The 11,965-nt window shown below is 37.0% G+C and overlaps 1 protein-coding gene across 1 annotated transcript in view; it reads right to left on the bottom strand.

Annotated features, from left to right (window-relative positions):
- Positions 1 to 11,965, bottom strand: part of PBRM1 (polybromo 1) — a 118,567-nt gene that overhangs the window by 49,288 nt on the left and 57,314 nt on the right. Inside the window, exons 18-20 of the mRNA XM_044676605.1 lie at positions 10,045 to 10,150; positions 5,452 to 6,094; positions 2,220 to 2,431 (exon numbers count right to left, since the gene is read on the bottom strand). Of these exons, the coding sequence (XP_044532540.1) occupies positions 2,220 to 2,431; positions 5,452 to 6,094; positions 10,045 to 10,150 (961 nt within the window). The remainder of the gene's footprint in view (positions 1 to 2,219; positions 2,432 to 5,451; positions 6,095 to 10,044; positions 10,151 to 11,965) is intronic.

Below are 11,965 nucleotides of genomic sequence, written 5' to 3'. Positions count from 1 at the left end.
ACCAGCAACAATGCAATGACCCAGGACAGCTCTGAGGGATTTATGGTAAAGACGCTACCTACATTCAGAGGAAGGACTGCAGGAGAGGAAACATATAAGAAAAGCAACTGCTTGAACGCATGGGTCGGGGTGGACATGATTGGGGATGTGGACTCGAAACTACCACACCAATGCAACCACCAACAATTTGGAAATTGGTCTTGATCACAAGGACACATGACAAAACCAGTGGAAATGTGCGTTGGCCATGGGTGGGGGGAGTGCGGAGGGTGAAGGGGAAAGTAGGAGCATGAATCATGTAACCATGTTAAAAATGATTATTAATAAATGTTTAAATTTTTAAAAAAAGTGTTATCTTGAGAATATAAAGAGAATACTGAGAAAAGCAAACATTGATTGTGCCTTTTATATTTATATTTCAATTTGACCTGTAACTGCTGAAGTTATGGTTCTTTGTCTCTAAACTTAGTTTAAAATTTAGTTGGCCTGCAATGAGTTCAGTTTAGAAATCTAGTTCTGTTAATCATTGTTCTATTCTTGGCTCAAGGAAATCTGTTATCCTTGAGGGTTGCAGGTTCACACCAGAGTCTGGTCCAGTATTTCTACAATACCATGTTGTCTTTCAAGGGCGTCTGGTCCACTATCTCTGACATTGCTGGTAGCGTTAAACAATGAACATTTTTAAATCTCAGGAGGGAAGAAGGGGGTGTTAGTCCCTCATTTCCAACTTCTAAACAATCATGTTATCTTTAACCCTCTAATGTAAATAGCCTTATAACCAACTGTTATTATTTCTTCACCTACTCTGCTTTGCTTTTTGTTTTATGCTTATAAAAAAAGAAGTTGCATCTTTATTACAGGGTCTTTTGGCTAAATGAGCCAGTCGATTAAATCCCCTTATTATCAGGTTTATCCCCTATACAAATCATAACAAATTATTATATCACTTGGAGAAAATGTGCCTCAGTCTTACCTTTATTGAATTTTACCCACAATAATACCCATACCAACAAAAATTCCATTTCCTGAAGTAATAACAGTAATGATAATAATAATGATGATAAATAATAATAGCATTTATATAGTGCTTTAAGGTTTGAAAAATCTTAAGGTACTGACTCATTTGATCTTTACAGCAGCTCCATGAGGAAGTCTATTGTTACCTCCATCTTGTAGATGAAGAAACTGAGACAGCCAGAGATTAAGTGACTTGACTAGAGTCACACAGCTAGTAAATGCCTGAGGCAGGACAGGTCTCTCTGACTCCAGGTCCCATGCTTGTACTCTACACCCCATTAGCTACCTAAAATGCCAAAGCCCAACCTTTTGGACAAATAGTCAACTCCACTGTTCAGGTGTTAACTGTCCATGCTCCAAAGTTCTCCTCTTTTGAGACTTTTCATTAGAATTTCCACCAAAGGCTGTGTTGGAGCAAGGAGAAAGAATAAACTTCAAATGAATTACTTTTGCTCTTTGTCCAGGTAGAAGTTATTTTAGGGGAAAGACTGAAGCAATGGGCTAAAATGAAATTTGTGCATGAATTATTTATGCTAACTCACGATCCTATTATAGAAAAAAATATTGTGAGTTAACTAGGCTACAAACTTGTCTGTAAGGATTACAAGTCTGACCAAAAATTCCTTAGCTCCTAAATGGTTACGAATCCTGGTAGTAAGCTCTGGTCGATGTGGTTATAACAATTTTTTATAATAAATATTCTAGTTGAATGAATTTTTCTTAGTCTGAATGAAACATTCTGACTTATTTAAAAAATTTGGAAAAGTGACTCAAATTCACGTATATGTCTTATTTTAAGTCTAAGGATGTATATGACTGACATATTTTGGCAGAAACCTTGCTGAGAAGGAAAAGCATGTCAATACCTACTCTTAGATGAATTCTTATTTGTTTGTCAGGAAACAATAGTAAGAAGTTCTAAATTCTCTTTTGAACTTATCATCTTATTTTATACAGATCTGTATCTTTGGTATCTTTGCCAGCTATGCTGAATCTAGATTTCCAAGTCTTTCAAGCCCTATGAAAAAATTACCTCACAGCAATGATGAGGACATATAGTTCCTCCTAAATGATCTTTGTTGTAAAAGATACTTTAAATTAGGATTCTTCATTTCTAAACTTGGGAAGCATTTATATAGAAGAATTTAATTACAAACAAGCACCATATGTCTCAGTCATAAAAAAAGAAAAGAGAAACTTACCTCTTTTTTCTTCTTCCCGTTTTAGTTTATCTTCCTCTATTTCTTTTGGTAACTTTTCCTTTTTCTCTTTCTCCACATCATTATGGAGATGCTTTGTTGTATAACTAAGTGCTGGGGAAAGAAGGATCTCTCCATTCTTGCAGAGTTCATCACGGATTTTAATAAAGAATTGCTGAAGTTCTACTGCATCTTCATATATCTCTGAATCCGTCCTGGAAGGATATAGGGTGCATTTTGAGTTGAATTATTATTACTACTCTTCTTATTTTGTTTATTCTCTTACATGCCAAATAGTTTTAAAATGAGATTTTGTTTTGAGTGATATTAAATACAATTCACATACAGGGAAATAATGTGGATATGTTTCTACAGTATTACTTAAAAAAGTTTCTTACCTGTTTAACTATTTTGTGATGTGGCTTAGTCACTTCATATCACATATGGTATATGCCCATGAAAAAGACTGATGGCGTCTCAAGTTGAAAGGGACATCCAAATTCAATTCAAATGTTCATTGGGAAATCATGTTTTCATTATTATCAGATTTTGTTATGAGGCTTGAAGGGCTTTTAGTACATACAAATGCACCAAAGCTAGTGTATAAATGTTTGCTATTCAGGGCAAATACCACTAGATTTTTTTAATAATTCTCATACTGGTTAGCATGAAAAAAAAACAAACCCTACTCCTCAATTATGGAGCAGATGACAAAGTGAGCTTGTGCCCTTTCAACCTTCCTCATCTGCAACACTGGCTGTACAAATAGGATACATAGTGAAAATTAAAAAATGTGAGTTTTATGACTAGGAATTACAAAGGGTTCTGATAATTGTTACCTACCTCCTCCCCCCAAAAAAGGCATTAACATTAATTTTATTTCCAAATACCAGTTTTCATTTTAGTTTCATTGTTGTTAAGGAAAAGTAGTTTCTGGGCAATTGGGAGACTGAGAAAAATTGAGGCTCAGGAAGATTAAGTGCCTTGGTCTGGGTTCAAGTGTCTGGTTTGATTCAAACCCAGGGGTCCTATCTCACAGTCCTACTCAATACTATGCAATCATGGGATTGATATCTGGCAGACTGTCCAGCATCTTGGGGCATCATGCATCTCATACATAAAAGGAGGGGGTTAATAGAAATAGGTTCTTTCTGGCCTGGGAATTACCCAAAAAGCTATTTACCAGTCAAATAAATAGTCTATTATGGAATTATAGAATCATTTTGTCAAGATATGAGAAGGTACTTCTGTCCTTCCACATCATCATGAAACAGCCTGGAGAGTGGATAGGAGGGAGGGAGATACTTGTTTTATTAGTTATAACAAGGACAGGGACAGCAGCAGTGTATAAAACAGTGTCACTCAGAGAGAGAACTACAAAGAGTCACTTTTTCTAGGAAAAGTATTATGGGCACATATAAAAAGCAAACCCAAGTTCCATTCATGTTTTGGGTACTCTGAAATCTGGTTTTTGCAAATGTCAAATGGATAACTACAGGTAAATAGTTTGTGATTGGAGGTTAAAAGCAAATTCTAGATTCAGTGACTATATTTCAGAACAGATTGTTAACTCCAATAGAAGAACTTGTGTAAAGGCTTTTTCAGAGTCCGCTCCATACTATCCTTGCCTCTGATTTTCTGTATATGGCACAGGTCTTGGCTGCAGAACTCTAAATGCAACAGGCTGGGGCACTTACCCCTAAAGCAATGCCAACAGATGAAGGTGGCAAGTGACCAACAGTTTGAAACTACAGATCATATAGAAAATACTCAACATTTTCTCAGAATAGTAATGAAGAAGGTTTCCCTCTACAAGTCATTAAAGTACTTTAACTGAATACTGTGGGTCAACAACTTATTCAAGTATTTCCTCTGCCAATGTAATGGAAAGCAGAAGATCAAATGACTTCTTTTTAATCACCTACACTGGAGGTCATATTTTAAAGCCTTTTGTTCTACTAAATTCATTTTTGTCGCAGAGTTCTGAATTATCCCCCTGCTTGTCTAACAAACATCTACAGAATGCCTACTGTGTACAGTCATTGTCAGGTACTGGGATGAAATCAAGTAGATGGAGAATGGGAGTGAAGAATTTACTAATTAATTGATGAACAATAAAGAAGATAAGCTATGATAAAAATAACTATTTAAAAAGGAAATCACAAATCTATGAGAGTCCATATCATTTCTCAGATGTTATTTGTGTGATGATCCTTCCAAAACTGTACCAAAGGACTGACATAATTCCTCCTTTACTTTCTCCCACCTGAGGAAGGGCAGTTTGTGGCCTTCATCTCCCTAAAAATCATTATGCCATTATTATATGACTTTAGACATAGGAGAGTTATAACCAAACTTTCTGCAATGAGAACATCACTGAATAAGACAAAATAGTTTCCTCTAGTGATGATTTAGGAATCGCAAAGAAATTGCACAATGGCTATGTGGCTAACAGCAAGTAGTCTCTGAAAGAACATGCTTCACTCAGATCATTTAAGAACTCATTCAGTATGAAATACACTAAACTCAGATCTTTGAAAGGTCTATGGAAAAGAAAATTCTTTTATAGTTGAAAAGACTACTAATTTTAGTCTAATTTTTAAAGAATACTAGAGTAAAGCTTATGACATATTCTTATACTGTTAGTTCACCTTCCTGGCTTCAAATCTGGTTTCAGATGCTAGCGGAGTGGCTTGGGGCAAGTCACTTAACACTGTTTGCCTCAGTTTCCTCAACTAAGAGCCAGATACAAGTAGAAAACATCTGACTACATATTTTATATATACTTGTGATCTCCAATAGAATATAAGCTCAATGAAAAGCAAGAATTGTTTCATTCTTAGTATTTCAATTTCCAGCACTCAGCATAGACAGAGCCTGGCAGATGGGAGGCATTTAACATATCCTTTTCATTTGGTTGTACTTAATACAAACTATGGGATATATTCTTGAATTTGTATTTGATGAATCTTTTAAAAAGTATTTTGTAAAATGGCTTTATCTTAGCTGCCACATAAGAGAAAGATATGAATTCTGTTCGCCCTCTCTTTTCCCCTAACAAATAACAGTTGCCTTTTAACTTTTAAAAATAGTGTTTCAGAAGAGAATCCATCAGATGTGAATGCCAGAACTCTTATCTTTTAAAGAACGTGAAACAAAGTTACACAAAGGCAGAACATTTTGCAGTCCTCCAAATAAAACCTATTTGTCTTCCAAAGGACAATGTCTATCTTACCGATTCATTCTTCTTGCTCTTTCCAATACATCAAACATCTGCTCTTGAAATAAGTCCAGCCTGCGGTAGCGATTATTCTCAACATTCTTCCTAATTATGTCGAAAGTCAGAGGGGGTTTGTTTGGGAAACTAGGATCCACAGAAGGGATTTCAGCCAAGGAGTCACTGTAGCACCTTCCCTCATCATCCTGATGGCTCATTACAGACACAAAAAGATTGTGGATAAGCTCTTGGATAAGCAGCGTCACATTAGGAACATGAGAGTCCTCATCTCCTTCTATGTCCCTTCGAGTTTCAAGCAATACCTTGTGCAGGACTAGAGCATCTTTGTAAATCAGGGATTCAGGCTCATTGTATGTACAAGCATTGTTGAACATCATGACAAAATCTTCCACCATGGAGTCTATGTCTTGGTACTTGTTAGCCATCATGTGGCTTCGTATCTTTTCCATGTCAACAGGCTTTTTGATGGTCAGGTAGTAGTCTGGCAGTTCTGACCTGGAGGGGAGCCTCAGGAAGATGGCGCTGAGTCGGCGGCCCCGCTTATCTGTGTAGTTCTTTACTGCTTCATATACTTCATTGAGTTTCTGTTGCATTGGAGTCATGTATTTTGACTTTTTAGGAGAAATGCCACTCTTTCTACCTAAAGAAACAGTTTCAAAGGTTATATGAGAAGTAAATTGTTTCCATTTCTTTTACAGCCTACCCTTTTCCCCCTGTGGCTCAAGTATAAAGATAGGCTAGAATAATTTTGAGACAAATCTGGTTATTTAAAATCCCATCTTTAACCTTCTGATTACTTTCTAAAAATACATATATGCCCTAATTCAGTAGTTTACAAACTTGGGAGTTATTGCAAGAAGTCCAAGAATCCACATGCCAAACCATAAATAAACAAAAATACCTCTATGAGTTAAAGGCACTGCAATATAAGTAATAATATTTTTCAAATGTATGTAGATGTTATTGTGATTAGAATACAAATCCACTTAAAAGCTTTGCTGAATTCATAATAATTTTGTCATTAAGTATCATAAATATATAAGGATTCGTTAACTTCTTTGATGTAAAAAAAAGATGCTCTCATTCAAAAAGGTTAGGAATTACTCCCCTGAATATTTTGTTGAAGAAACTTCTCTCTTCTACTAGAAAAATATATATGACAATGGTCAGTGTCAGCTGCCTTACTACTAAAGGTCCAGAAACCCCTTTGACAAGTCTTACAAAGTTCAAGAAAGGTAGAAGGAGAGTGGGCAGATACCTGGGATATATGAAAATGGACCTCTATTTGGAATTTCAATCTTAACTCACTGGCTTACTTACAGATTAACTTCTTTTCCTCTCAAAATACCAATTTTCCCACCTCCAAAATTAAGAGTAACTCCTCCTCCCATATACCTCTCATTAGTATATTAACAAAACAAAGATAAGGTCAGGCTGACTAGGGATCTGAGTCATCAGAGAGCTGCCATGTGATAATATATTCACACTACCCACATAGCTCTTGGTGAGGAAATCTCTTTCTCTGGACTTTGAATTTCTTGTTTTAAATACTGCAATTCATAATGTTTTACTATTTACTAAACTCTTCCATAGCTGAAATTGATTCAATTAAAAATGGAGTTTATTACAAATGAATTATTTATAAAATACTTTCCCTTCCAAAAAAGAAAAAAGCACTAATTTTTTGTATTTCATTACAAAATCTAGGTGATAACTTTAACCTCAATCTAAGTTAAACTTAAAGATTTAATACTTTCATAAAGGAGACTCTAGATATAAAGCACAGCAGGCTTGAAATTTTGATATCTAATTTCTTTTGTAGGTAATAAGAATTCAAACTGGTTACTTTTTAGGTTCACTGAGAGGCACAAGAGCATTTAAAAAATAATGATATGTTCTACTGATGACTCATGGAGTAATGGACTTAAGTTTTATGGTGAAATCACATGAATAGTAATAGCTAGCATTTATATAGTGCTTTAAGGCTTATAAAGAGCTTTACATATATTCTATAACTTTGTGAGGTAGATGCTATTGTCACTCCAATTTTACACATGAGGAAACTGAGGTACAGAGGGGTTAAGTGACTTGGCCAAGGCTGCACAGCTAGTATCTAAGGCAGGATTTGAACTCAGGTTTTCCTTATTAAATTCTGTCCTCTATCCATTGTGCTAATTAGTTTCCCAATGAACATGTATGGGTTGTATGTGTTTTAAAAAATGAGCAAAAATGTATCTATAGATTACATAACAGCATCATAAAATACCATTTGGAGATTTTATTCAGTTATTTTTCAGTTTTTAAAATTATAAAAGTAATAAATTTAAAAAGATCTTTTACTGGATCATTATCCTGCTCCTGCCCACCTCCTCCTCCAAGCGTGGTATTACCCAACATTCTTTTGTGGGCCTTAAATCTCTTTTTTACATTAAAATAAAAAAATTTAAATTAAAAAAATTTAAAACCTTTTAAAGAATAAATGTTTTACTTATTTTTTTCCTTTTAAATACTTTTGTTTACTTTCCAGCAAACCCCATTCCCTTGCCACAAAGAATTTCAGCTAAGAAAACAATAACAGAACTAATCTGTTATCTTGAATCCCAGTTCCACATTACCAACTTCCTACTGGGCATTTCTACCGAGATGTTCTATAGGGAATTTTATTTATTATATATTCATTCTATTTCCCTCCATCCCTCTGCCAACAACAACAACAACATCATCTCTATTGAAGGCACAACTATCCTTCAAGTTACTCAAGTTGGTGACTTTGGATCCTTGATTCTTCTCTAAGTTTCCTTATCTGCTTGTCTGCCAAGTTGCTTCTACCTTGCTTCTACTTTTGCAGTTCCTCTTTACATCCATCCCATTCTCCTTTCCCAAAGCCTCTACATTCTGCCTCAGATTCTCCCCACTGTAGCCTGCACTACTGCCAGATGCTCCTTCCTACCTGGTCTCCTGTTTTCAGTTTCCCTTCTATTAATCAGGCCATCCCTCACACCACTGCCAAACTGGTATTCCTAAAACATATTACTGACCCCTACTCCCAAATCTTCAATGGCTCTCCTGTCTCTAACATAACATTCAAACACTTTTTTTTTAGCCAAGTTGGTAAAGTCCTCTAAAATGTGGCTTCCAGCTTCCTTTCCCATCGTTCTATGTTCCTTCTCCTTACACACCAATTGAGTCACATTGGTCTTTGGCCTCAGGGTTTCTGCACCAGGTACTCCTCCTTGCCAACAATGGCTGTTCTTCAAAGTATAGCTTCAGTGAGTGCCACCTCCTGTAAGGGATCTTCCTAGAATTCCCTAGGTGAGCCTCTGTATACTGACTTCCCTCTACAAAGCATATCTCCACATGTGAGGGGAAGTGAGCTCCTCAGTCTTAAGGGCAAGGGCTACTTCACCTTTCATTTTTACATCCCCAGTGCCCAGAACAGTAAGTATCTTGCACAAATGTTTACTGAATCGAGGGTTCTTCTATTACTGAGGAGGTAATACTACAACAAGGCCACTATTTCTCATTTAATTCACAATCACAGAAGCTCCTCATTGGATAGGAGTTGAAAGGCAAACTAGTCAGTTTTCCCTGAGCAATGACTGCCTCACAATGCTGCCAAGATGTGGTTTTCTAGCCTTCTGTTTGAAGACTTTCATGGGGGTGAGCCCCCCCCCCCAGAAGCCCATTCAATCTGTTAGGGAGTTTGTTGTGTCAACCCTAAATCAGCTCTCAATCCTTCTATGTGACAGCTGTTCTAATATAGACATTTCTCACTTTATGGAAGGAGACTGTTCTGCAGACCTCTATGTAAAGTGATTTTTATGTAAAGCAAATTGCCCACAGATAGGAAGGGAGGGAAGCAGGAAGGCAGGCAAAGTTCTCCTCTCTTGGTGCTGGAGGTCTCAAGACAAGTTCTCTAGTTAGCAGTGGCTTGTCTCTCCTATACATCCATTCTTCTGCTTTTACTTGAAGAGTATTTTTTGGGGTGGGTGGGTGGGGTAGGGATGGGTAGGTGGATATAGATTTACCAAGTGATTTATCAGAAAACAAAAAAAGAAAAGTTGGGGGGGAGGGGCAGGCAGCTGGGTAGTTTGGTGGTAGATTGAAAGCCAAGCCTAAAGATGGGAGGTCCTGAGTTCAAATCTAACCTCAGACACTTCCCAGCTATGTAACCGTGGGCAAGTCACTTAAACCTCATTGCCTGGTCCTTACTACTCTTCTGCCTTGGAACCAATACATAGTACTGATTCCAAGTTGGAAGGTAAGGTTTTTTTTTTTTTAAAAAAGGTTGATTTCAGCAACTGTGCATTAATGATAGAGAAAATTTCTATTCCTTAATCTTTGTGACAAACATCAACAGTGTGTTAGAAAGTAATCTAAACCCAAAGGGCATTTTTTGGTTTAATTTCCTTTTTCCTATCTACTCTTCTCAGCTGAAGCATTTAGATTGAAGAAAAAAGTTAGGATGGGGCCCTTTGCTCCTAGAATGCTTGTGACTTTAAGAACTAGCAATAACTCAATGTCCTTTCAGTAAAATGGAAATCTCTCATTTAACACAAAATTTAATAAACAGACACAATTCTGTCTTACTTAGCTTGAGTTTGGGAGAGGCCATGTCATCATCCTCAGGGAGTGGGCCCAACTCTTTTCTCTTATCTCTGAGCATCTTCTCCAGAATATGGGCATCATTATATACCTATTTCCAAGACAACATGAAAAAGAAAAAAAAAGTGTTTAAGGGATCTGACACTATGCCCACTATTCCAGCAACTGCCTATGGGCAATACAATTTTTTCTTGTGTTAAACCACATTTATGCATGTTATAGTCTCAAATATTTCTATTCCTCTGGGTCCAAAAAGTAGCAGATTAAATTCAAAGAGAAAGTATAGATGAAAACTTTACTAATGTTGGGAATACTGATATCCTGAATGTAGGTTATATCCTAAAGTCATATTTGATATGACTGACGATAGACAGAAGGTCTGATGTTTGGAGGTGAAACCTGTTGTTCATGTGGCAGTATAAGTGATTGTGGTACTACCTTCTTAATGACCCTATTTTCCCTAACTGGCTCCTATCACAGATTAGGTAACATTCCCAGATATAGGATGGATGTCCTTTCTCCCTTACATATTCCTCCATTATAGGGGTTCCAGTACCCAAGAGAGTAATATTTGCTAGCATTTATAGAGTGCTTTAAGGTTTGTTTCCATATATACTGTCTTATCTGACCCTCACAACAGCCCTGTGAGGTAGGTGTTATTATCCTCATTTTACAGATGAGAAAATTGAGGTGTTAAATACCTAGGGTCACACAGCTAGTTATATGTCTGAAACAGGATTTGAACTTGGGTCTCTCTGACTCTCAGCACTCCATTTACTAGGACCTGCAGCTGCCTCCAGAACTAGAATGGATATCAGAGGTCATCTAGTCCAACCTCTTCATTTGTAAGCTTGAGGAAACTGAGGCCTTGAGACCTAAATAACATGCCCAAGATCACATAAGTTATAAGTGTCAAAGGTGGAATTTGAACTCAGATCTTCTGACATTAGAGCCAGTGTTTTCCATTATACCACACTGAACTGTTATGAGTAAAAAAACAATAGCCAACCCTGGCATTAACTTATAAAGCATGTATCTACCTTTCTGCCTAGTACCATAGGCTTTAAAAAATCCTGTGCTGCCATCTTTTAGCTTTCTATTTAGGAAGCTTGCCCCAGTCCCTGCTCCCAACCCCTCTACTTTTGCTATAATGGTATCATGATATCATGTCATTAGCTATACTGCTAACCTGAAATGTCTTGGTTTCCCTTTTCACCTGCTGAATTTGTAGCCATCTTTTAAACTTGATTCATACGCCATCTTTTCCATTAAGTCTCAGACCTTATTTTGCATCAATTTTTTGGATACCTCTTTTATTCACTGCTCTGCATTTCATTAAGTGCCTACTTTGTGTTAGGTACCATGACTGTATTAGGCACTAAGGACATGAACACAAAATGAGATAATCCTTGCCTTCAAGGTGCTTACATTCTTTTGGGAGAAACAACACGGACATACATAAGTAAATATGAAACATATCCTAAGTAACTTGGGTGGTAGGGAAGAAGTCTAATATGAATGGCAGTTTTATTAACATTAGGAAAAGGGATTCCAAAAGGCACAATGAATGGGCAGGGAAGATGGCCACCCTTGGAATGGAGCTGACATGGATGGGCAAGAGGGAGGAGTCAGTGGTAGCCAGGGTAGGGAGATTCAGCTCCAAAGCACAGGGCAACTGAGCAGAGCCACAGGGCAGCATATTGTCATCCCCTTCACAGAAGCAAAGGTACCCTGGTCTAATGTAATTCTCCAGATTGGATTCCTAGTCCTCTACTACAAAAGCTCCTTGAGTGGAATGACAAGGTCCTGTTAAAGCTCTGCCCACCATGAGGTTCTTAGCATTTGCTGTTGTTACTTTAGAAAGCCATGTCATACAGCTTAATGAGAAGTGGTAGAATTCAAGATT

The sequence above is a fragment of the Gracilinanus agilis genome, chromosome 1 (genome assembly GCF_016433145.1).
Source record: "Gracilinanus agilis isolate LMUSP501 chromosome 1, AgileGrace, whole genome shotgun sequence".
NCBI lineage: Eukaryota > Metazoa > Chordata > Mammalia > Didelphimorphia > Didelphidae > Gracilinanus > Gracilinanus agilis.
The sequence above is the reverse complement of the archived record's forward strand: the minus strand, read 5'-3'. Positions and strand labels throughout refer to the sequence as shown.